Genomic DNA, 25,285 nt, shown 5'->3' with positions numbered 1-25,285 from the left:
CGGGCAGCGCAGTTTGGACGTAAAAACGTGCCGGGAAATTTCGGGATTGGTGCGGATCCATTCCTTACGTAAGCGACGCACCCTCTCGTAATTTTCTCCACCCGCCACCCCTCCCCCCCAGCCCACCAGGGGGGTTGCAAGTCGGACCGTAGTGGAAAAACCGGCGTGGAAGAAGGATTCTACAGCAGCGAGTGAGCGGCAGAACATCAGCTAGACGGCGCTGCATACCTGGGGTCATCCCGACCCCCCGGGGTCAACCGACCCCCGGGGTCACATCGACCCCCAGGGTTATCTAACCCACCAACTTGTACGTCGGCAAAGATGATGGCATCATCCGGGATGTCAACCCGCGCGAGTGCGAGGTCGGCCTCTGTGGATTGCCGTAGCAGCTTGGCATCCGGTTCGAAGCTGTTTGCGGCCGAGCCTCGAGTGGCACTGCCAAGGGTTAGCGTCACAGGCATCAACAAGCCCACCGTAGCAACCAAGGCCGCCTCGACCACACCGGAGCTCGAGTTGCTTAAGGCAACAATTCAGCAACTGGAGGAGCAGAACTTGGAAATGAAGGAGCAAAATTTTCGCCTCGCGGAGCAGATAACTCGCATGTGCCAACTGCTGCAAGAGGAGAAGGAGGAGGCAAAACGTCGAGAGGAGAAGTTGAAGGCACAGATGGAGAAGCTCGCTGCCGCACATCAGCGCGACCGAGACTTGCTCAACTCGCTACTGGCAGCAAAGGTTGCCGGCGGACAACCGTCAGCTAGTTCGCGTCAACCTCCAACTCCGTTGCCACGCCGATCCTCTGCGCAGCCGCAGCAGCAACAACAACAGCAGCAGCGGAACCAGCAAGAGCAGGAGCAGCCCCGCGCGTCGACGTCGCATGCAGTCATGCTGCCGCGTAGCGAGGCATCGACAGCCGTCCGCGGAGACGTCGTGCCGGAGCTCACATTCAGTGAGGTGGTGCGTCGCAGGTACCGTGGCAAGGCCACTGGCAAGCCACGCTCCCAGCAGCAGCCACAATAGCAGCAGCAGCCGCAACAGAAGCAGCAGCAGCTTCAGCGTAGACAGCAGCAGCAGCAGCAACATCAGGGACAGCGGTATGTTCCGCCGCAACTCCGGCAGCAAGCACATCAGCAGCAGCAGCGGCAGCAGCAAAAGGTTCGGCCAAGGCCGGACAAGATAGAGGTGGTCCCGAGTGCCGGACACTCCTGGTACACTTTGTACAAAACAGTTCGGGATGCGGTTAAACAAGACCCGCACAAGGGCCTTGCAGACCACCTTAAAATGGGCAAGCGCAGCCACGCCGCAAATTTCCGAATGGAGTTAAGTAATTCGGCCAACGCCAGCCTGGTCCGCGCAGAAGGTCAGGAGATCGTCGGTGACGCCGGACTTGCCCGGGTGATCACCGACATGGCCGATGTCCTGATAACGAACATCGATCCTCTGGCAACAGAAGAGGACATCAAAAAGGCCATTGAGAGAGAACACCAAGAGCCGATCGAAATCGTCCGAGTGAGCGTGTGGGAGCTTCAAGATGGCACTCAGCGAGCTCGAGTCCACCTGCCCGCTAAGGCTGCCGCTGCTTTCGAGGGGTCGAAGCTCCGACTGTGTGGCTGCATTAGCAAAATCAGAGGCGTTGAAAAAGCAGCACCTGAGCGCCAGCGCTGCTATCGCTGCCTGGAGCGCGGCCACCTTGCCCACGCATGCCGTTCCTCGACAGACCGTCAGCAACTCTGCATCCGGTGTGGCAGTGAAGGTCACAAAGCCCGGGACTGCTCCAGCTACGTTAAATGTGCGGCCTGCGGTGGACCTCATCGCATCGGGCACATGAGCTGCGAACATCCGGCTTCGCGTTCAACTTAAAAGTGATGCAAATCAACGTGGATCACTGTCAAGCAGGGCAGGACTTGGCGCTCCAAGCAGCGCGTGAACACCGTGCTGACGTCCTGCTCCTGTCGGACATCTACCGACCACCGGCGAACAATGGGCGTTGGGCGTATGATGCCGCCAAATCGGTAGCAGTTGTGGCTACAAGTTCCTACCCAATCCAGCGGGTGTTGCGCAGTGCTGTGCCTGGAATTGTAGCCGCACAGATTGGCGGTATCGTCTTCATAAGCTGCTACGCGCGACCGAGACGCCCAGAGGAGGACTATGAAAGCTTTCTGGCCGCAGTTCAGCTGGAGGCATCAACCCACTCCCAGGTCGTCATCGACGGCGATTTTAACGCCTGGCACACGGAGTGGGGTAGTGCCAGGAACAGCCAGAGAGGTGAAGATCTGCTGCAGCTTATCCAGAGCGTTCAGCTACAGGTAATCAACTCCGGGAATGAACCCACATTCATTGGCAGAGGAGCGGCCACCAGCAGCGTCATTGACGTCTGCTTCGCCACTCCGTCCATCGCTCGGCCAGAAACGTGGGAGGTGCACGAGTTTGCCCGGTCCGATCATCAATTGATTACATACCGCGTTGGGGAAGCGGAACAACAGTCCCGCGGGTTGTCGACTGGTGGTCCGTCAGCCGGCCGGCAGCGCGTTATCTGCGCTGGTAGGCGATGGATTACCACGCAGTTCCACGTAGACAGCTTCCGTTCTGCTCTCGAGGACGTGAACTTCGCGGAACAAGCGACGACACACGCTGGCCTAGTCGACGCTATGGTCGACGCGTGCGACATTGTCATGCAGCGGGCCCCCAACGTGTTGCAGCATCAACATCGCGACGTCTATTGGTGGGCACCGGTAATTGAAGAGCTGCGGAATGAGTGCATTGCGGCGCGTGAGCGGATGCGCCTAACCACCGATCTGCAAGAGAGGAGTCTCGCCGCAGCCGAGCACCGGACTGCGAAGACTCGGCTAGAAAAAGCCATCAAAGCAGGCAAACGTGCGGAGTTCGCCAAGCTTATAGACATCGCCGAGGAGAACGAGTTTGGAGTGGGGTATCAGGTTGTCCTGTCTCATCTGCGCGGCAGTCGTGTACCGCCTGAGACAGACCCGGTCGAGCTGGGACGGATCGTTACCGATCTGTTCCCCACCCACCCACCGGTCTATTGGCCGGAAACCGACGATGTCGATTCCGGAGCGTCCGATTTTGATCGCGTGACCCCCGAAGAGCTGCAGGAGATCGCGGCTCATATGGCTATCAGGAAAGCGCCAGGACTGGACGGGATCCCCAATGCTGCGGTGAAGGTCGCGATTGAGAAGTACCCGGGGGTTTTCTGCCGCGTGTACCAGGACTGCCTCAACACTGGTACGTTTCCGCAACAGTGGAAACGGCAGCGCTTGGTACTGCTGCCCAAGCCAGGCAAAGCCCCCGGAGAAAGCAGCTCCTACAGGCCACTGTGCATGCTGGACGCACTAGGCAAAGTGTTGGAGCGGCTTATCCTCAACCGCCTCAACAGACACCTCGAGGACCCGGATTCACCGCAGCTCTCGGACGCGCAGTACGGCTTTCGTCGCGGACGATCCACCATCAGTGCCATCCAAAGCCTGGTGGACGCAGGGAAGGCGTCCCGATCGTTCGGCCAGACTAATAATCGCGACAAGCGATGCCTGATGGTGGTTGCGCTGGATGTCCGCAACGCATTTAATACTGCCAGCTGGCAGTCGATCGCCAATGCGTTGCGAGAAAAGGGGGTCCCTTCAGGGCTGCTGCGGATACTGCAGTCCTACTTCACGGATCGGGAGCTCATCTTTAACACCAGCGAGGGACCCGTCGTACGTTGCGTCAGCGCGGGAGTTCCACAAGGGTCCATACTGGGCCCGACATTGTGGAACGTAATGTACGACGGGGTGCTGCGGATTCCCCTACCCGACGAGGCCAAGGTCATTGGCTACGCCGATGATCTTGTCGTCCTGGCCCCGGGTAGGACACCGGAGGAGTCTGCAGCAGTGGCGGAGGCAGCGGTGTCAGCAGTCGACCAGTGGATGCAGCAGCACCACTTGGAGCTGGCACCAGCTAAGACGGAGATGACGATTATCTCAAGTCTGAAGCATCCTCCAAGCCACATCTCCATCGACGTGAGAGGAACTGCTGTCCCATATTCGAGGAGCATCAAGCACCTGGGTGTACTGGTACACGACCATCTATCGTGGATACCTCACGTGACTGCAGTGACGCAGCGGGCGGTCCAGATTGCGCAGGCGGTTGGTCGACTCATGCCGAACCACCGGGGGCCGAAGATGTCAAAGTCCCGACTTTTGGCAGCGGTGGCTGACTCGGTGATGCGTTACGCCGCACCTGTATGGCACGAGGCGCTGAACACTCGCGAGTGCCGCAGGCTGCTAGAGCGAGTCCAGCGCAAATCAGCTATCGCCGTGGCCCGGACGTTCCGGTCGGTTCGGTACGAGACCGCAGTGCTGCTCGCGGGACTTCTGCCGATCTGCAGAGCAATCTGTGAGGACACCAGGGTGCATAGCCGCCGTGGGACTGCAGCCGGTGCACAACTGAGGAAGGAGGAACGTGAGACGACCATCGCCGAGTGGCAAGCAACATGGGACAGCGATGCAGCTGGTCATCAAGCCAGTGGTTACGTCCGGTGGGCGCACCCTTATCCCGGACATCGGCGCATGGCAGTCGCGGAAGCATGGAGAGGTGAACTTTCATCTGTCGCAGATCATCTCCGGTCATGGATTCTTCCGTGAGTATCTTGCGGATATGAAATTCACCTCGTCCCCGGACTGCCCAAATTGCCCTGGCGTAAGAGAGAGCGCCGAACACGCGATGTTCGCTTGTCTGCGCTTCGCCGAGGTTCGCGAAAGGCTGATGGACGGCGTCAACCCCGACACGCTGCTGACCCACATGCTCCAGAGCCAGCAGAATTGGAGCAACGTCTGCGAGGCAGCCAAGCAGATAACAACCATCCTGCAGCGCGAATGGGACGACTTCCGCACGTCGTTGTTTGAGCAGGGCGTACTAGCTGACAACGCCCAGCTCCGCAATGCAGATGTCCTTCGTCAGGAAAGGCTGCGGCGTTACAACGAAACCCGGAATGCAGCGAGAAGAGCCGCAACGCAGCAGCGACAGGCAGAACGCCTGCCCCCACCACCGCCCTCACCAAGAACTGAGCGGAGACGGGAGGTGAACCGTCTTGCGGTGGCGAGACTAAGGGAACGTCGGCGAGCAGCTCGTGCCGAAATGCACGGCGCATACCGACCAGCTCCATCTAACGATAGCGATGACGACGATGACGACGTTGAAAACCGTCAAGCAACCGATGCAGCTTCAACGTCAGAAGCAGCGCGAACGGCAGCTGAAGAGTCCCGCGTAGGGCTGACAGAAGCCGAGGCCGCAGCAGCGGTTGAGGCTGAGTTGTCCTCCCGCTAGGATGGGTGATAGAACAAGCAGGAAGCCTTGAGAGGGAGTCCTTATAAAACAAAATGGGAAGAAATAGAACGAGGAAGGGAAAAAAAATAAATAAAAATAAATGAGTTAGGTGCGCTTTGCACGGATGTAGGCCGCTCGAAAGAGCAGAAAAACCCCCTTTAGACCCTTCGCGGGGCAAAAGTGTGGCTTAGGTGAGGGTTGGGTCTAGACAGTAAAATGAAATGAACTGAATAAACATCCCGAATACTTAAAAAAAAAGCCAGTTATCCCTGTAATAGTGTTATTCAATCGAAATTCGGTGAATTTTTGCGAAATTGAAAAATCGTGTTTTGTGTATACATTTGCCCCCCCGGTAGCACCAAATTTCTGGGTGTTAAAAAAGTGCGCAAAAATTTGTGTTTCAGGCGCCGGAAACACTTGATTTTGGATAATGCTTCTAAAGCGATTAAAAGTGTTTTCGAGACGTTTTGTGAAGTTTTAAGTGCATAAAAGTGGGTGTTTATATCCCCATACAATTTGTATGGGGGACTTTGAACGTTTATATCGGAGTGAAAAACGCACGGATCTGTGCCGGATGTGTCTTGGAAGGTGCGCGCAATGACGCTTAAGGTTAAGTGACAAAAATCAGAACCGAAATCGGTGAAGAAACCAGTGAAAAAAGTGAATTTAAAGTGTGGAACAAGCCGGGTGACAGGTTACATTTGCTACCCAAGGGACAAACCCGCGGTGACAGCCGTTACCCAAGGAGCAATTTTTAAATTTTCGGCCGAGTGACGGTTGGCCGAAAAACTGTTAGCGGCGGAAAATTATGAAATTCTTAGGGGTGGTAGAGGACGTGTCCCTGATCACGGGAAAATTATTTCCCCCCCCCCCCCTCTCCCCCTCCCACCGCTCCCCCCTGGGGCTAGAATAGAGTAGGGCGCCCGATAAGCGTCAGATAAGGTCGAGATCGCCCGAAAATTCTGGCTTTCGGCAGGGCGGTAAAGTTGGACCCCCGCAGTCCGGGAAAATTATTTTCCCCACTCCCACCCACCCCCCTCCCGGTGAAAAATTTTTGAAGTGGCAAGTCAAAAAGAGGTCCAAAAAGGGTGGAATTCGGGGTTCGAGCTGTTTGGACGTATAAACGCACCGGGGAAATTCGGGACTGGTTCGGAATAATTCCCCACGCGTGAGACGCACCATCCCGAATTTTACCACTCCCCCTCCCCCTCCCCTCCGCCCACCAGGGGGGCTTAAATTGGACCTTCATCACCCTAAACGGCAGAGTTGAAGCGGAAATCGACAGAAACGGGTAGCAGAACACCAGCTAGGCGGCGAAGCATCCCAGGGGTCATCCCGACACCTTGGATCATTCGACCCCCGGGGTCATTTCGACCCCCAGGGTTATTTCGACCCCCAATGCAACTTGCCAAAGCAGGTGTGAGCAATAACAAGGCAGGGGATGAGTGACGAGGCCCAACCCCAGCAAGTGAGTGCGCCGTACCAGCTGTGGCCCAGGAAAGGGTCAGTGGTTGTGATGCAGCCACAACCCATCGAGCGCCCGGCCACACCGATGATGGAGCTGTGCTACTCAAGCGACGACGATGAGCTGAACAGCACCATCATCGCGATGCCAGAACCCGCGTCGGAGTGTGACGCAGCGGAGGCGGCCATGGACTTGGAGCCACCAGCAGCAGCACAGCCAACACCAACGGCATCCCCTGTCCCGGGCAACATGGTAGTTGCTGGGCCCATAGACGCGGGAAGTTGCGCCCTGCTGATGGCACAGCTTCAAAACATCGGCGCCCAGCTAACGACGGCGCTGGAGGAGCTGCGACTTTGCCGCGAGGAAAACGCGGCACTTCGTCGCGAGAATGAGTTGCTGCTCACGGGCACTCGTTCGGTGCTCGAGCTGCAGACTGCAGCGAACGCAACCCTGCAGCAGTCGTCGGGACAAGGTGGAATCCGGGAGACGGCCCGGAAGCGCCAGCAACGGCTGAGGCGGCGAGAGCGGGAACGGCAGCAGCAACAGCAGCAGCAGCAGCAGCAGCAGCAGCAGCAGCAGCAGCAGCAGCAGCAGCAACGCCAGCAGCAGCAGCAGTGTCAGCAGCAGCGTCAGCAGCAGCCGCAGCAACAACAGCTGCAGCAGCCGCAGCAGCAGCTTTGAACAACGGTGGTAAGAGGCCGCCCGTCCCAGCGGCATCGTCAACCGCAGCAGCAGCAGCAGCAGCAACAGCAGCAAGGTGAACGCTATGTTCCACCACAGCTCCGGCAGCAGTGACAGCAGCAGCAGCGCCCGAGGCAGCAGCAGCAGCAGCAGCAACAGCAGCAGCAGCAGCAAGGTGAGCGCTATGTCCCACCACAGCTCCGGCAGCATCGACAGCAGCAGCAGCATCAGCAGCAGCAGCAGCAGCAGCAGCAGCGTCAGCAGCAGCAGCGTCAGCAGCAGCGTCAGCAGCAGCAGCGTCAGCAGCAGCAGCAGCAGCAGCAGCAGCGTCAGCAGCAGCAGCGTCAGCAGCAGCAGCAGCAGCAGCAGCAGCACCAACAGCAGCAGCAGCAATGGCAGCAGCAGCAGCAGCAACAGCAGCAGCCGCGGCAAAGTTTGCCTCATCGCAAACAGACGCAGCTGCAGCTTTCTCCACGACTGCAGCAGCAACAGCAGCAACAGCAGCAGCCGCAGCAACAACAGCAGCAGCAGCCGCAGCAGCTGCTCTGGACAACGGTGGTAAGAAGCTGCCCGTCCCAGCGGCAACGCCAACTGCAGCAGCAACAGCAGCAACAGCAGCAGCAGCAGCAGCAGCAAGGTGAGCGCTATGTCCCACCACAGCTCCGGCAGCAACGACAGCAGCAGCAGCCGCAGCAGCAGCAGCAACAGCGTCCGCAGCAACAGCGACCGCAGCAACAGCGACCTCAGCAGCAGCGATCACAGCAGCGAAAGCCGGCCAAGCCCGAGCTTATCGAGGTATCACCCAATGAAGGTCAGGATTGGGAGAGCCTTCTGCTGCTTGTGCAAACGGCAGTTAGGACTGACGAGCGCTACAAGCCGCTTAAGGACCACGTCGTCCTGGGCCGCCGCACCAGTAAGGCGTTGCTGCGACTCACGCTCAGCCGCAAGGCGAATGCTGCAGCAGGTCCCTGCCATCGTGGGCAGTGCTGGAGTGTGTCGGCACGTCACGGAAATGGCGTCACTGGTCATTCATGACGTCGACCCGCTAGCCCGAGAGGACGATCTCACTTCGCTGATTGACAGCAAGTTCGAGTCGGGAGCGGGAATTGTGTCGACCACAATGACAAAGATGGCCGATGGTACACAGCGTGCGTACGTGCGATTGCCTGCAATGTTTGTGAGTGAACTCGACGGCACCAAGATAAAGTTGGGCTTTTGCGTAAGCAAAGTCAGAGCCGCGCCACCGACTCCTCGAGAGCGTGTGCGCTCCTATCGCTGCCTCGAGCTGGGTCATTGGGCCCATGACTGCCGTTCACCCGACGACCGGCAGAACATGTGCATACGCTGCGGCGTTGTGGGGCACATGGCAAAGGACTGCACTTCTTCGACGAAGTGCCTCAAGTGCGGTGGTCCACACACAATTGGACACCCCGACTGCGCCCGGTCGGCCTTGCAATGACCCCACAACTGCGAGTAATGCAGGTGAACTTGGGCAGAGGAGAGAGGGCCCAGGACATTGCCCTCCAAACTGCCCGAGAAAAGAAAGTGGACGTGCTGCTGCTGTCGGAGCTGTATCGACCGCCTGCCAACAACGGTAGATGGGCCTTCGACTGTTCGAAGAAGGTTGCCATCGTCGCAACTGGGTCTCTTCCTCTCCAGAGGATTTGGTGCAGCAACACACCGGGACTCGTCGCTGCCGAGATAGGCGGCACCACTTTCCTCAGCTGTTACGCTCCACCTCGTCAGCCCACCGACGAGTTCGAGCGCTTCATTGAAGCAGTACAGCTCGAAACGCTTACCCATTCACAAGTCGTCATTGCCGGTGACTTCAACGCCTGGCATGTGGAATGGGGAAGCGAGCGTAACAGCGAGAAGGGAGAAGAGCTGCTCAGTGCCATCCAGCAGCTAGACCGATATCGCCGAGGAGAATGTGTTTGGAGCCGGATATCTCGTCGTTCTGTCCCACCTCCGTGGTGGACGGACGCCACCCGAGACGGAGCGGGACAGGCTCGAACACATCGTGTCCGATCTCTTCCCCCAGTACCCGCCCCTCGTCTGGCCAGAAGCGGCTACCATCGAGGGAGAGGAGCAGTCAGGAGCGGTTACAGCAGTGACGGACCAGGAACTCCAGTTCATCGCGCGCCGCATGGCCAACAAAAAGGCCCCGGGACTCGACGGTATCCCGAACGCGGTGGTGAAAGCAGCCATCTTGCAGCACACGGGGGTTTTCACAGCACTGTACCAGGACTGCCTCGTTAACGGCACGTTTCCTGCAGCGTGGAAGAGGCAGCGCCTTGTACTCATGTCAGTGGTTGTGATGCAGCCACAACCCATCGAGCGCCCGGCCACACCGATGATGGAGCTGTGCTACTCAAGCGACGACGATGAGCTGAACAGCACCATCATCGCGATGCCAGAACCCGCGTCGGAGTGTGACGCAGCGGAGGCGGCCATGGACTTGGAGCCACCAGCAGCAGCACAGCCAACACCAACGGCATCCCCTGTCCCGGGCAACATGGTAGTTGCTGGGCCCATAGACGCGGGAAGTTGCGCCCTGCTGATGGCACAGCTTCAAAACATCGGCGCCCAGCTAACGACGGCGCTGGAGGAGCTGCGACTTTGCCGCGAGGAAAACGCGGCACTTCGTCGCGAGAATGAGTTGCTGCTCACGGGCACTCGTTCGGTGCTCGAGCTGCAGACTGCAGCGAACGCAACCCTGCAGCAGTCGTCGGGACAAGGTGGAAACCGGGAGACGGCCCGGAAGCGCCAGCAACGGCTGAGGCGGCGAGAGCGGGAACGGCAGCAGCAACAGCAGCAGCAGCAGCAGCAGCAGCAGCAGCAGCAGCAGCAGCAGCAGCAGCAACGCCAGCAGCAGCAGCAGTGTCAGCAGCAGCGTCAGCAGCAGCCGCAGCAACAACAGCTGCAGCAGCCGCAGCAGCAGCTTTGAACAACGGTGGTAAGAGGCCGCCCGTCCCAGCGGCATCGTCAACCGCAGCAGCAGCAGCAGCAGCAACAGCAGCAAGGTGAACGCTATGTTCCACCACAGCTCCGGCAGCAGTGACAGCAGCAGCAGCGCCCGAGGCAGCAGCAGCAGCAGCAGCAACAGCAGCAGCAGCAGCAAGGTGAGCGCTATGTCCCACCACAGCTCCGGCAGCAACGACAGCAGCAGCAGCATCAGCAGCAGCAGCAGCAGCAGCAGCAGCGTCAGCAGCAGCAGCGTCAGCAGCAGCGTCAGCAGCAGCAGCGTCAGCAGCAGCAGCAGCAGCAGCAGCAGCGTCAGCAGCAGCAGCGTCAGCAGCAGCAGCAGCAGCAGCAGCAGCACCAACAGCAGCAGCAGCAATGGCAGCAGCAGCAGCAGCAACAGCAGCAGCCGCGGCAAAGTTTGCCTCATCGCAAACAGACGCAGCTGCAGCTTTCTCCACGACTGCAGCAGCAACAGCAGCAACAGCAGCAGCCGCAGCAACAACAGCAGCAGCAGCCGCAGCAGCTGCTCTGGACAACGGTGGTAAGAAGCTGCCCGTCCCAGCGGCAACGCCAACTGCAGCAGCAACAGCAGCAACAGCAGCAGCAGCAGCAGCAGCAAGGTGAGCGCTATGTCCCACCACAGCTCCGGCAGCAACGACAGCAGCAGCAGCCGCAGCAGCAGCAGCAACAGCGTCCGCAGCAACAGCGACCGCAGCAACAGCGACCTCAGCAGCAGCGATCACAGCAGCGAAAGCCGGCCAAGCCCGAGCTTATCGAGGTATCACCCAATGAAGGTCAGGATTGGGAGAGCCTTCTGCTGCTTGTGCAAACGGCAGTTAGGACTGACGAGCGCTACAAGCCGCTTAAGGACCACGTCGTCCTGGGCCGCCGCACCAGTAAGGCGTTGCTGCGACTCACGCTCAGCCGCAAGGCGAATGCTGCAGCAGGTCCCTGCCATCGTGGGCAGTGCTGGAGTGTGTCGGCACGTCACGGAAATGGCGTCACTGGTCATTCATGACGTCGACCCGCTAGCCCGAGAGGACGATCTCACTTCGCTGATTGACAGCAAGTTCGAGTCGGGAGCGGGAATTGTGTCGACCACAATGACAAAGATGGCCGATGGTACACAGCGTGCGTACGTGCGATTGCCTGCAATGTTTGTGAGTGAACTCGACGGCACCAAGATAAAGTTGGGCTTTTGCGTAAGCAAAGTCAGAGCCGCGCCACCGACTCCTCGAGAGCGTGTGCGCTCCTATCGCTGCCTCGAGCTGGGTCATTGGGCCCATGACTGCCGTTCACCCGACGACCGGCAGAACATGTGCATACGCTGCGGCGTTGTGGGGCACATGGCAAAGGACTGCACTTCTTCGACGAAGTGCCTCAAGTGCGGTGGTCCACACACAATTGGACACCCCGACTGCGCCCGGTCGGCCTTGCAATGACCCCACAACTGCGAGTAATGCAGGTGAACTTGGGCAGAGGAGAGAGGGCCCAGGACATTGCCCTCCAAACTGCCCGAGAAAAGAAAGTGGACGTGCTGCTGCTGTCGGAGCTGTATCGACCGCCTGCCAACAACGGTAGATGGGCCTTCGACTGTTCGAAGAAGGTTGCCATCGTCGCAACTGGGTCTCTTCCTCTCCAGAGGATTTGGTGCAGCAACACACCGGGACTCGTCGCTGCCGAGATAGGCGGCACCACTTTCCTCAGCTGTTACGCTCCACCTCGTCAGCCCACCGACGAGTTCGAGCGCTTCATTGAAGCAGTACAGCTCGAAACGCTTACCCATTCACAAGTCGTCATTGCCGGTGACTTCAACGCCTGGCATGTGGAATGGGGAAGCGAGCGTAACAGCGAGAAGGGAGAAGAGCTGCTCAGTGCCATCCAGCAGCTAGACCGATATCGCCGAGGAGAATGTGTTTGGAGCCGGATATCTCGTCGTTCTGTCCCACCTCCGTGGTGGACGGACGCCACCCGAGACGGAGCGGGACAGGCTCGAACACATCGTGTCCGATCTCTTCCCCCAGTACCCGCCCCTCGTCTGGCCAGAAGCGGCTACCATCGAGGGAGAGGAGCAGTCAGGAGCGGTTACAGCAGTGACGGACCAGGAACTCCAGTTCATCGCGCGCCGCATGGCCAACAAAAAGGCCCCGGGACTCGACGGTATCCCGAACGCGGTGGTGAAAGCAGCCATCTTGCAGCACACGGGGGTTTTCACAGCACTGTACCAGGACTGCCTCGTTAACGGCACGTTTCCTGCAGCGTGGAAGAGGCAGCGCCTTGTACTCATCCCGAAGCCAGGAAAACCCCCCGGAGAGAGCAGCTCGTACCGGCCCCTGTGCATGTTGGATGCACTGGGCAAGGTGCTTGAGCGCTTGATCCTGAACAGGCTGCACGAGTTCCTGGAAGATCCAGATTCACCGCGACTGTCGGACCGGCAGTATGTTTTCCGCAGAGGGCGCTCGACCATCGGTGCTATTCAGAGGGTTGTTGAGGCCGGCCAGCGTGCGATGTCGTTCGGTCGCACGAACCGACGCGACAATCGGTTCCTCCTAGTTGCTGCGCTAGACGTAAGGAACAGGCACAACCAGGTGAAAGCTGCTGCGAAACAGGCGATATCAACAGTGATGGAATGGATGGCTCGACACCATCTCGAGTTGGCGCCGGCGAAAACGGAAATGGTGGTCATTTCCAGCACCAAAGCCCCGACGCGGATCACCGTCCGAGTAGGCGACGTGGACGTCACCTCGTCCCGCTCGATCCGCTATCTCGGCGTGACCCTCCAGGACAAGTTGTCGCGGCTGCCGCACGTCAAGAAGGCCACCGAGAGGGCTGGGAAGATCGCCGACGCCACATCCAGACTGCTGCGAAACCATAGCGGACCAAGGGCATCGAAAGCGAAGCTGCTAGCTTCGGTGTCCGAGTCCGTTATGCGTTATGCAGCACCGGTATGGAGTAAAGAGCTGCAGAAATGAGAGCCTGGTCGCCTACTGGAGCGTGTCCAGCGAAAGATGGCACTGAGGGTGGCACGAGCATTCCGTACCGTGAGGTACGAGACTGCCACCCTCCTGGCTGGTCTGACCCCCATCTGCCTGCTGGTGGATGAGGACGCCCGGGTCTACCAGCGACTAAGTGCCGTCAACCGCACCGACACGAGGGCGAACATCCGGAAGCAGGAGCGACAGGCCACGATCGAGCAATGGCAGCAACAGTGGGATGCGGAAGCCGACACCAGCCGGTACACGCGTTGGGCGCACCGTGTATTACCCAACATAGGCAGCTGGCAGTCCAGGAAACATGGAGATGTGTCGTTCCGTTTGTGCCAGATACTCTCAGAACATGGCTTCTTCCGGGACTACCTGTGTCGCAATGGCTTCACATCGTCCCCTGACTGTCAGCGGTGCATCGGCGTCCCTGAGACCGCGGAGCACGCGGTGTTCGAGTGCCCGAGGTTTGCTGAAGTCCGTGAGCAGCTACTCGGCGCGGGAAGTACGGACCCGGTCCGTCCGGAAAACCTCCAGCAGCACTTGTTGCGCGATGCCGAGAGCTGGAGCCGTATCTGCGAAGCTGCTAAGCGGATTACGGCTCAACTTCAGCAAACCTTGGACGACGAGCAGCACGTCGAAGATGTTACCGATCTGGAGGCACGGCGTGCGGAGATCCGTCGAGCACGCGAGCCGCCGAGCAGCCAGGGCACGGCAACGAGAGTTGCAGCGAGCAGGACGTCCCCCATCTCCACCACCATCGCCCAGAACTGCGGCACGCCGTACAGATCTTCGGTTGCGGCAGGCGCGGGTCAGAGCGAGAAGGCGTCAAGCGATTCAGGACGCGAGACGCCTGTATGGGGAGCACAGTCCTGCATCATCGTCATCGAGCAGCAGTGACGACGATTCAGACGGCCGAGTAAGCGTGGATATCGCAGCCGGAACGTCTGGAATTTGCAACCGCGCTAATGAACGAGATAACGAAGCCACGGACGGTGGCCTGAGTGCTGCGGAAGAAGCCGCAGCGGTCGAGGCGGAAGTTGCCTCCCCATAGACGTTCTGCATTCGTTAGAAAAGAAGCGTCTACTAGCAAGAACGAGTGCCCTAGTAAGGGATAACAGAAGTTGAATTGAATTTGAACAATAAAAAACGGATGATGCATCATGCACGGAATAGGTACAGGCAATTCAGTCTAGCAACCCCCTTCAGGGCACGCCCTCGAGGGTAAAAATGTAGTGGTGAGGGAGGGTCTGAAATCCAATGAATAAAGAAACCCGCTTTAAAAAAAAGCCAGTTATCCCTGTGGTAACTTTTCTGACACCTCTTGCTAAAAACTCGTTATAACCAAAAGGATCTTAAGGCCAAGCTTTCGCTGTCCCGAAGTGTACTGAACGTTGGGATCAAGCCAGCTTTTGTCCTTATGCTCAGCGTGTGGTTTCTGTCCACACTGAGCTGACCTTTGGACACCTCCGTTATCGTTTTGGAGATGTACCGCCCCAGTCAAACTCCGCATCTGGCACTGTCCATGACGTGGACCGAAAGGACCTGTCCAGGAGTCTTCGAGCCGGGCGGCGCGCGGAACCGGGGGCAAACGTGACATCATAAACGATCGACCGCGCAGAAGCAGCGCACCACGAATGCACCGACGTACGCAAGCTTGTACCCTTGTGGGCCACGGGTCATGGTCGGACAAGCGGGTAACACGCTACACACGACGATGCTACGATGCAGTCTCCCCGGCGGCACCACCCAGCGACACACTGGACGCTGAGCGAGAAACACGGTGCATTGGGCGCGCGCAGGCGAACCGCCGCCACAGCCCCCCGGCACAGTGGGCAACGGCTATACAAACGCCGGGATGAAAATCAATTCCTCGTGCTATTGCAGTTTTTCTTCATTCAATACCATTGCTCTTACTAAACAGGGCAGTCCTATACTAAAATCGTCAAGACAGCAAAAAAAACCTCAATAATTATCGCTCACAACATTTCATTATCGTGTAGTACTTAACAGCATCAACAATTATTGTTAAGAATTTAAACAAAGGCGGAGTAAGTTCCTTACTAAAAACGATTTTTTAAGTGCTACGCGCTAAAACAGCCGAGTGTTTCATGGTTAGTTTTGAAAAGAGATGATTCATATCTTACGACCTTTTTTAAACTGTTTTTCTCTGTTCAGCTTTGTTTCTTATGCCTGTTTGTTTCAAATGCTCGTTTATGACAGGTAGTTCGATACTTGCGGTGTATGGCTCATACAACAAGACGTCAAAATCGCTCGTGCTATTTTCAAGAAAAAATTCAATAATTTTCGGGGTCGCGGATGGTCGCAGCTAACTTCAACGTCAATACGTAGGAAAAATGTTGATCTTTCCTTTGATATGCGACTCACGAGTGAAATCAAGTCGAATCATAAAAAATTTTGCTCTCCAAAATGATAATATCCAAAAACTCGGCAGTGATGTTTGATTTTCAATCATTTATGAACTTTAAAAACAAGTTTTTGCCAAATATTCTGACATAACATCAAAGTATGACAAAAAACCTTTTCAACAACACATAAATTATCAAAATCTAACCATCATATACTAAAACATGATGGTTTATGTTCGGTCGAATAATTGCTCAAATTTGGGACAAAAAACACAAAGTTTACACTTTGATGGCCTATATCCCAGTAAGTTCAAGATAAAAACGTGAAATATTTTGGTTTCAACTAAGTTTAAGTATCTATTTTAAGAAAATGATTATGGTGTTAACCTGCGATGAAGTTGGTTTTTCGATTTTTATACAGGCGTTTGCCCAATGTGCCCGGAGGAGGTGCGCGCACGATCCGGACCTGGGGCCCGCGCTTGTTCCACCCAATCATGTAAGTAAGGCAACAGTAAGAGTGGTGGTATCTCAGAGCCGAGCTCCACGAGGAAGCCCTCCCACCTATGCTGCACCTCCTATATCGCGTTACAATACCAGACTAGAGTCAAGCTCAACAGGGTCTTCTTTCCCCGTTAGTGCATCCATGCCCGTTCCCTTGGCTGTGGTTTTGCTAGATAGTAGATAGGGACAGAGGGAATCTCGTTAATCCATTCATGCGCGTCACTCATTAGATGACGAGGCATTTGGCTACCTTTTTTTGTGTTGTTTTGTTTTTTTTTTACGAAGAGTGAGCATATTCCATCCCCCTCTCCGACTCTCCCAACTCGACCGGTACGCTGTGGTGCGTATTACTTCTTGCGGAGTCGTGTGTGCGGTTGCACCCTGGGTCACGACGCATCTTCTGCGGCGATCTGGTCTGCTGATTCTTCTGATTACGCTGCTTTCCGTGGTGCGACGCGGTCCCTTTGGTCCTATCGCCCACACTTCGGGTGGGCAATGGGGGGGTCTGCATCGTTGGTTACCACTCCAAGCACGTAAGGCAGTTCTCCTGAAACGAAATTTTGGTGGCGGAAACAAGAAAAAGGAGAAAGAGATAGAAGAAAGCTGAAAATAGAGGAGAGAAGAGAAAAAGAAAGCTGGAAAAAAACGAAAAGAAAAGAAATAAAAGATTAGTAACTTTCCAGCTTACCATGGCCCTTGCGGCGCGGGTGGTTGCCGTGCCGCAGGGCCTAAGGGACTACTATTTGCGTCCCTCGCCCGCCATCTGGCCCGTCTGCGTCGCCTTGCCGTTGGTGGACGCTCAACATCCTATCTCGCTTGGAGAGTGGAGAAGATTGTCTTGGCGCGGATGGCCTCCCACGTATCGCTGCGAGCGCACATTTCCGAGACAATGCTATCCATTGTTCTCGGGAATGGCACCGCTGCTGCTGTTAGCGCCTAGAGGTATGCAGAAAGGTAATAGCATACAAGTAGCCATAATTTTAGTCCATAACGATTATAGTTAGTTAGTGTTAGTGAGAACGTGTATCGCTCTGATGAAATAAATGTTAAAGTCTAAGTTGAACCACGGTCGAGAACACATCGGTTTCTTTTGATTGAGCTATTGAACAGCTGCATCTCATTCCGGATCCGATCGAACCGTGGACAGTGGAACAGCACGTGTTCAACGTCTTCCACGGCGTCCCCACATTCAGGACAGTTGGGCGAGCCTTCCAGAATGCCTTTCTCGACGAAATAGGAGCGCAAGAACCCGTGCCCCGTGAGGAGCTGGGTGAGGAAAAAGTCGACTTCCCCATGCTTGCGGCTGACCCAGAGATTAAAGTCTGGAATTAGCCTCCTCGTCTTCAGTCCTGGTGCTCCTGGTTGCCCTGCACCCGTTGTCCACTGGTCCTGCCAGCGCCTCATCGTCTGCTCCCGTTGCCGCTTCCGTATATCCGATTGAACGCCACCACTCGGTACCTTTTCGTCGTGGCAGCGGATATCCTCCTGCATGAGGAGGTCTACCGGGGTGGTGTTGGCGACAACGCAAGCGGCATCATAAGACACGGTCTGGAAGGCGCTGGCGACTCGGAGAGCCCCCGGTCGATGCGCCCTTTGGACCGATTTGCGATGGGTCTCCTTATCGAGCACCCATCGCCCCCAGGTGGCAACTCCGTATCGGATGATACTGTTGCCAACGTTTACGAGCTGTCTCCTACTGCGGCTCTTAGGACCACGCTTATTCGGCATCAGGCAGGTCAAGGCATTCGTAATCCATGAAACCTTACCCTACGGACAACGAGCGGGTAATTTTTATCATGGTGAGCGTAAAAACCTAGAGTTAAGCCGATGGATGATTTCCTAGGCTTAAAAAAGGGGGCGGGAACGGGTACCACGGTTCTCTCCCGTTCCCATACAAAATACACGTGCGCCCATACAAAATACACCATGCGCGAGCATCCTTTCGTGTGCTTGTGTTTGTTTCTTTCGTGTTGCGCTGTGTGCGTTTCTTTCGTTCAGCGATCGCTCACACTTGCTGCGTATTTTTTTGTTATCTAAAGCTAAACAAAAAACAAACACTCGTCGATCTTTTTTTCATCACTTTATTCAAACATTTACATAACTTTACACGATTTCACACATTAACATACACAATATTAAACTAAAATAAAATCAATCGCTCCATCGATGCAAACGTTGAAGTGGCCGAATATCTGCGTAGATCCTGTTATAAACATAAAAAAGTTAAGAAATGAAGCTGCGCGATGTACATAACATGCATTACGAATCATTCGCGCAGCTTCATTTCAATTCGCACAACACTTGAATACTTGAACACTTTACAAAATCATAACACCAATCGTCCAGGACTTAAGCTGACGCACGTACGGCCGCTCGCTGCCGATCCTTGAGCTGTACTGACGATTTCGTGTTGTAGCAAGAATGAGAGCACACAAAGGCACTTTCGGTGCAGCAGTGCAAGCGAGACACCGACATCAGCATACCGCTGCGAGCAGATCAAACTGAGCGAGCTGGCCGAAAATGAACGCACACATTTCCACATGTGTAATTGTGTTAGTGCCAAAACTGTGTCGAAACCAAAACGCGCTCTCGCCTCCGTGTATTTCACACCGATTCTCCGCTTAACTCTAGGTTTTTACACACACCATGATAAAATATCCCGCTCGTTGATTGTAGGGTATTGACCACCCTCTCCAGATGCCGGCTGTGGTGCTGTTTGCGGCAGAGGTCCACTTCCAGGTACTTCAGCGTTTCCGTGGATTGGATCGAGTGACCGCCCGCTTGAAGCTCTGCGAGCTGCGGGACATGATGGGTACAAAAGATCATGAACCCGGTCTTTTGGTGGGCAAGTTCCAAACCGACTCCTTGCAGCCACCGCTCGATCCTCTCCAGGTTAGCCGTTGCTAATGCGCTGACCTGTTCCGTGGTCCTTCCCAAAAATGTGAAGGCCACGTCGTCAGCAAACCCGATGATGTCCGCTCGTAGTCCTTCGAGCGGCAAGCGGAGTAGGTCGTCGTACATGAAGTTGGTCCTAGAACCGAACCCTGGGGAGCGCCAGCAGATACAGTCCTCGACACTACTCCTTCATCCGTATCATAGTGGAGCGTTCGGCCAATGAAATAGTTCCGCAGCAACGCCTGCAAATAAGGCGGAGTGTTTTTACGCTGCAGAGCTTGGCCGATCGCTGTCCAGTTTGCCGAGTTAAAGGCATTCCGGACGTCCACCGTTACCACCGCACAGAGACGATCTCCCTTTCGCTTCTTGTCTAGAGCGACTTTCCCGTTGTTCATCACCCGAGTGATGGCATCAACGGTTGAACGCCCTTTACGGAAACCGTATTGGGCGTCCGAAAGTCCCCCGGTCGACTTCAGGTGGGTTGTCAGCCTCCGCTGAATCAACCGCTCTAAAATTTTCCCCAGCACACTCAGCAGACAAATTGGCCGGTATGACGAGAGCTCTCCTGGTGGTTTTCCCGACTTGGTAAGTAGCACCAGTTGTTGCCGCTTCCATGCATCGGGAAAGGTGCCTGCCTCCAGTAGCTGCTTGTAGCTTTTGGGAACAACTTCCGGAAAAGCCAGAATTGCCGCAGCTGCAGCCATGTTCGGAATGTTGTCGTCCCCCGGAGCTTTCTTGGGGTTGACTGAGCGGGCAATCTCCTTCAACTCTTCCGCCAACTCCTCCTCCGAGACCGGATCCTGTGGATCCCCACCTACTTCCGTCTCGGGCCACTCCATCGGGGGACGCTCGGGAAAGAGCTCATTCACGATGAACTGGAGCTTATTGGCATCCCGTTCCATCGGAACCCGAGCTCCTTCCCACTGCTGCTTGCGGATTTGGTACGCAGGGCCAAAGCCGTGCGGTTCCAATTGTTCCGGCAGATCCTGCTTGTGTTGGTCCTTGCTGAGTTTGATGGCCCGTTACAGGGCAGCGCGTGCGTCCGACTTCATTTGACGCCTTTCCTCGCGCTGCTCCTCGGTCCGGGCCTGGTTGAACCGCCGTTTCATTCCATGAAAATGGCTGCGCAACCGTTCAATCTCGGAGTCCACCAATAAACTGGCTGCCGGCCCTGTCGCCTTGGGGGTTGCCTAGGCATGGTGCCATCACAGGCCACCGTAATGGCCTGGGTCAGCTCCTCTGGCGTAGCAACATGCCCAAAAATGTCCTGGTCCCTCAAGATTTCAACGAACAAATCCTTGTCGAAGAATCTTGTGGACCACCGTCCCCCATTCACTGGTGAGTGTCCCACGTAATTGGCGCGCTGTCTCGGAACCCTGCCGACCACAAACTTGATAGTGTTGTGGTCACTTGGGGTTTCGTCACACACGCGCCAATTATTGTCCCCTACCAAGGAGGGGCTGCAAAAGGATACGTCCACTATGGAGTTGCGGCCATTTGCCCCAATCCAAGTGCTCTGGTTGCCCTGGTTCAGGAGAACCAATCCCAGAGCAGCCGCCGCATCCATCACAACTCCCCCCTAGATACCCTTTCCCCATCGTTTGGCCTCCGCTCTATCCCCCATGCACCTGACCAGGCGTTTACATCACCCCCGATCACGGTGTCCCGATTCCGTGGGAGTATAGACACAATTTCGGTCCATTTGCGTTTGTACTCCTCGACAGTCAAATCGGAACCCACGGGTGGTAGGTAGACGGAACAGAAAACGATTCCCCGCATCTCGACCACAACGAAGTCCTCGCGTTGGTTGTCAATGATGAACTGAAAAGGATAATCCCCAACTGATACCACTGCTACCCGACCAGTGGTATCGGTAACCCAATTGCTGTTATTATTCGGCACCCAATAGGGGTCCAGTTCGGTTCTAGAGCTCCGAGAGAACACACGTATTTCGAGAGAGTGAAATCCCTATCATGGCGTCAGGAGGAGCCTCGCTTAGAGTGGACTTCTCGAAGATGGCTGTGAGACCAACATTAAAGGAAGTAATGGACTTCCTCACAACCAAGCTGTGCCTAGCACATGAACAGGTGACACGACTTCACCTAAGAACAACGTCTACATGCGCTTTTATTGACGTGAAAGACCACAGCTTAGCTCTGAAGATCGTGGAAGAGCACGACGGCAAGAATGCCCTGCAATGTCAAGACACTGAAGTATTTATTCCCATCACTATGGATGATGGCTCTGTGTTGGTTAAACTGCACGACCTCTCGCCCCGTATTGCGGATGAAGAAATAAAGTTTCACTTTCAAAAATACGGGAAAGTAATCCACATCTTTGAAGGATGTTGGAATCAAGAAAGTCCGTTTGCCGGTCTCCCGAATGGGTACCGATTTGTCAGAATAGTGGCAGCAAAACCAATCCCATCGTACGTAGAAATACGAGGAGAAACAACTCTGGCTACACACAGAGGTCAGAAACCCACATGTCGATATTGTGGGCAGCACGTACACTACGGAATAACGTGTAATCTAAACCGTCGGCTAGTAAGCCAAAAAAACGACATCGGCGAGCGGTTAACTACCAAGCAACAAAAAACTGCCTGAACCAATACCTTCGACCTCGGCGAACAGTGCACCGCCTAAAGAGAGTGAACAAAAGCCAGTTAAGAGAGTAAAAGCTGGGCAAAATAGAACTCTCTCTGAGAGCGAATTGCTGATATCCAGCGACGAAAATCTCTCACCTAAACGACATTTATCCTTCTCTCCACATGGATTACGATCGCGCTCACGGTTTCGATCAACAAGAGCGTCTTGTACAAGAGAGTAGCCGATAAGATTATAACGGACGTGTTTAACAAGGAATCGAAAAGAGGACGTACTAAGTATAATCAAAAACAATCAGAGACATAAAATGGTACGAAAAATCAAACATTATGAATAATATAAACATAAGCCTTCGTATTATATCGATAAACTTAAACAATTTATCAAGCAATACTAAATTGGACTGTCTTCATTCGACTATAAGAAAATTAGATGCAGATGTTGTATGTATGCAAGAAGTTTTTGATCATCATCTTGAAATCAATGGCTTCACAACGTATACAAATGTAGATTATAAAAAAGAGGGACAGCAATAGCCATACGGAACGGATTCTGTTTGAAACACTCACACATAGAGAAGAGCGTAGACGGGAGGATTATCTCAGTATGCATTAATAACAACCTTAAAATTGTAAATGTATATGCGCCTTCTGGATCGCAAAACAGACAGAGTAGAGAGCACTTCTTTAGGCTCACCTTAGCATATCATCTGCGAGTGCCGCATGAGCAATTGATAATTGCAGGGGATTTCAATTGTGTAATTAACGAAAAAGACGCAACAGGGGTTTCGAATAATAGTGCTGCACTAAAAAACGCTATACAACATCTGCAACTTTATGATACATGGAACCTTTTAAAAAATAACGTGGAATTTACGTATTTTTCGCATAACTCTGCATCCCGTATAGACCGAATTTATGTATCTAGTAATTTAAAAACCGAACTTGCCTCTGCAGAAATGCACAGTGTCTCATTTAGTGATCACAAGGCATATGCAATTAGAATTAGAATTAAAAGCAAAAATTATCCTTTAACTTCACACAAGTTATGGACTTTCAAGAAAAATATTGTTAATGATGCTACAAAAAATGAATTCAAGGAAAAGTGGATGTTTTGGACAAGGCACAAAAAAAACTTCCCAACATGGATAGATTGGTGGGTTACATTCGCTAAAACCAAAATCAAAAAATATTTTTTATGGAAAAGGAGCTTATTTTTCAAAGAATTTAACGCAACATACAACCAACTAGAAAAAGATTTAGATCAATCCTATATAAAAAATTTAGATAGTCCACAAGAACGTAGCAATATCAATAGAATAAAAGCAAAAATGATATCTTTGCAAAGAAAAATCGCAGAACAATACATAAAACCAAGCAATTATTATATCTGTGGTGAAAGTTTGTCAACAATTCACTTGAATGAACGAAGGAGAAAACGTACATTAATCAATAATATAGTCGATGATCATGGAACTTTACTAGAAACGTCAAAGCAAGTACATGATTATATAGTTATGCACTTTGAAAATTTACACTCGATGGAAGATCCAATCCAAGAGTCTCAATATTCTTGTTTATCAAAGATACCTGATAACTGTGAAATTAACCGAACTATAACAAAAGAAATAACTACAAAGGACATTTACAACACAATATTAAGATCATCAAAAAATCGTAGTCCTGGGAGAGATGGACTGACAACTAAATTTTACATAACTTTTTTTGATGTAATACATAAAGAACTAAATTTGATAATCAATGAAGCTCTATGTAAAAATATTCCGGATAAATTCACGGAAGGTATTGTAGTCCTTGTTCGGAAAAACAATCTACAGAAGAAGTATATAGAAGCTTTCGACCTATAACATTATTGAACACCGACTTTAAAATACTTAATAGAATAATGAAAACAAGGATCACAAAAGTTATAGATGAACACAACATACTTACAAACTCTCAAAAAAGTAGTAATAAGGACAGTTATATTTTTCAAGCCCTCTTATCGATTAAAGATAAAATTCTAGAAATTAACAGCAAAAAGAAAATTGGGAAACTCATCTCCTTTGATCTTTCCAAGGCATTTGATAGAGTAAATCACAGCTTTTTGTATAAAACAATGCAAGCAATAGGATTTAACCCAAGCTTGATTACATTCATTAAGAAAATAAATGCATGCACATATTCTAGACTCTATATTAACGGAAGCCTATCAAAAAAAATCCCGATCAAAAAGTCAGTGAGGCAAGGAGATCCACTTGCGATGCATTTGTTTGTGTTATACTTACACCCCTTACTGGAAAAATTAGAATCAGTGTGTAACGGAAGTGACGACATCATAAACGCATATGCTGATGATATTTCTATCATAACAACAAAACAAGAGACAATTAATGACATCAGGAAAATATTTATGGAATATCAATCAGTATCAGGAGCTAAATTAAGCACCGAAAAAAACAAAAGGTCTGGACATCGGTTATTTCACAGAGCGCAACAAATTAAAAGTTCCTTGGATTAGCACAGAGTATCGCTTAAAAATTTTGGGAATAATTTTCACCAACTCGCTAAGATTAACAATCAAGTTAAATTGGGATAGAACCACACAAACATTTGCACAACTAATCAGACATCACAAACATAGAGATATCAACTTGCAACAGAGAGCCATATTATCAAACATATTCTTAACAGCTAAACTTTGGTACATAGGATCAATAATATCAGCAAACAAAAAACAAACAGCAACGCTCACATCCTTACTGGGTGAGTTCATGTGGCCTAAAGGTGGACTGAGGGTCAGCATGAATCAACTTGGGCTATCTAAAGCTAAAGGAGGTCTAAATCTGCTCCTACCAAGCATAAAGCTACCATTATTACTGATCAATAGACATCTTAAAGAAAAAACTAATATGCCTTTTACCTCTAAATTCTTGCTAAAAATAGAAAACCCTCCAAACATTCAATCAGTGCCCAAATTCTATCCATGTTTGGAAGTAATAACAAAAGAATGTGCTTATTAAACAGATGCAATAATTCAAAAACCCACAGCTAGACAAATTCATACGACTATTTTAGACTTTCTTCCACTTCCCCCTATACAACTAAAAAACAGCCAATCAGTGGAATAGAGAAAAGTATGGCGAAATTTGAACTGCAATAAGCTTAATTCTAATCAAAGAAGTACATATTATCTATAAGTAAATGAAAAAATAATTTGCGAAGAACTGAAATTCAAACAAAAATATCAAGAAATAACTGACCCACATTGTACTTTTGGTGGAAACAAAGACAATTATGAACACAAATTTAAAACATGCAAAAAAATTGAACAATACTGCAGGATGTTTTCAGAAATAGTAGTATTTAATAATATAAGGCTCCCTGCATTTGTTGAAATGTTAAGACCGGAATTAAAAAATTTGAATTCAACAAAACGTGCGAAGGCTATGAGTCTATTCGTAAATTATATAGAACTTATAGAAAACAAACAGATATTTGAGGTATCGGA

The 25,285-nt window shown here is 52.8% G+C and overlaps 3 protein-coding genes across 3 annotated transcripts in view; all 3 read left to right on the top strand.

Annotated features, from left to right (window-relative positions):
• Positions 1-25,285, top strand: part of LOC125906696 (uncharacterized) — a 189,944-nt gene that overhangs the window by 158,177 nt on the left and 6,482 nt on the right. The window lies entirely within an intron of this gene.
• On the top strand, positions 6,830-8,494 carry LOC125906841 (putative uncharacterized protein DDB_G0271606). Its single transcript, XM_049607490.1, is given in 1 exon segment — positions 6,830-8,494. A coding segment is annotated over 1 exon segment (1,665 nt).
• On the top strand, positions 10,649-11,455 carry LOC125906753 (putative cyclin-dependent serine/threonine-protein kinase DDB_G0272797/DDB_G0274007; the record flags this gene model as incomplete). The annotated part of the gene is given in 2 exon segments (XM_049607155.1): positions 10,649-10,707; positions 10,709-11,455. Coding segments are annotated over 2 exon segments (792 nt in total), but the record flags the coding sequence as incomplete, so codon positions are not given.

Source organism: Anopheles coluzzii, chromosome X (assembly GCF_943734685.1).
Source record: "Anopheles coluzzii chromosome X, AcolN3, whole genome shotgun sequence".
NCBI classification, from domain to species: domain Eukaryota; kingdom Metazoa; phylum Arthropoda; class Insecta; order Diptera; family Culicidae; genus Anopheles; species Anopheles coluzzii.
The sequence above is the reverse complement of the archived record's forward strand: the minus strand, read 5'-3'. Positions and strand labels throughout refer to the sequence as shown.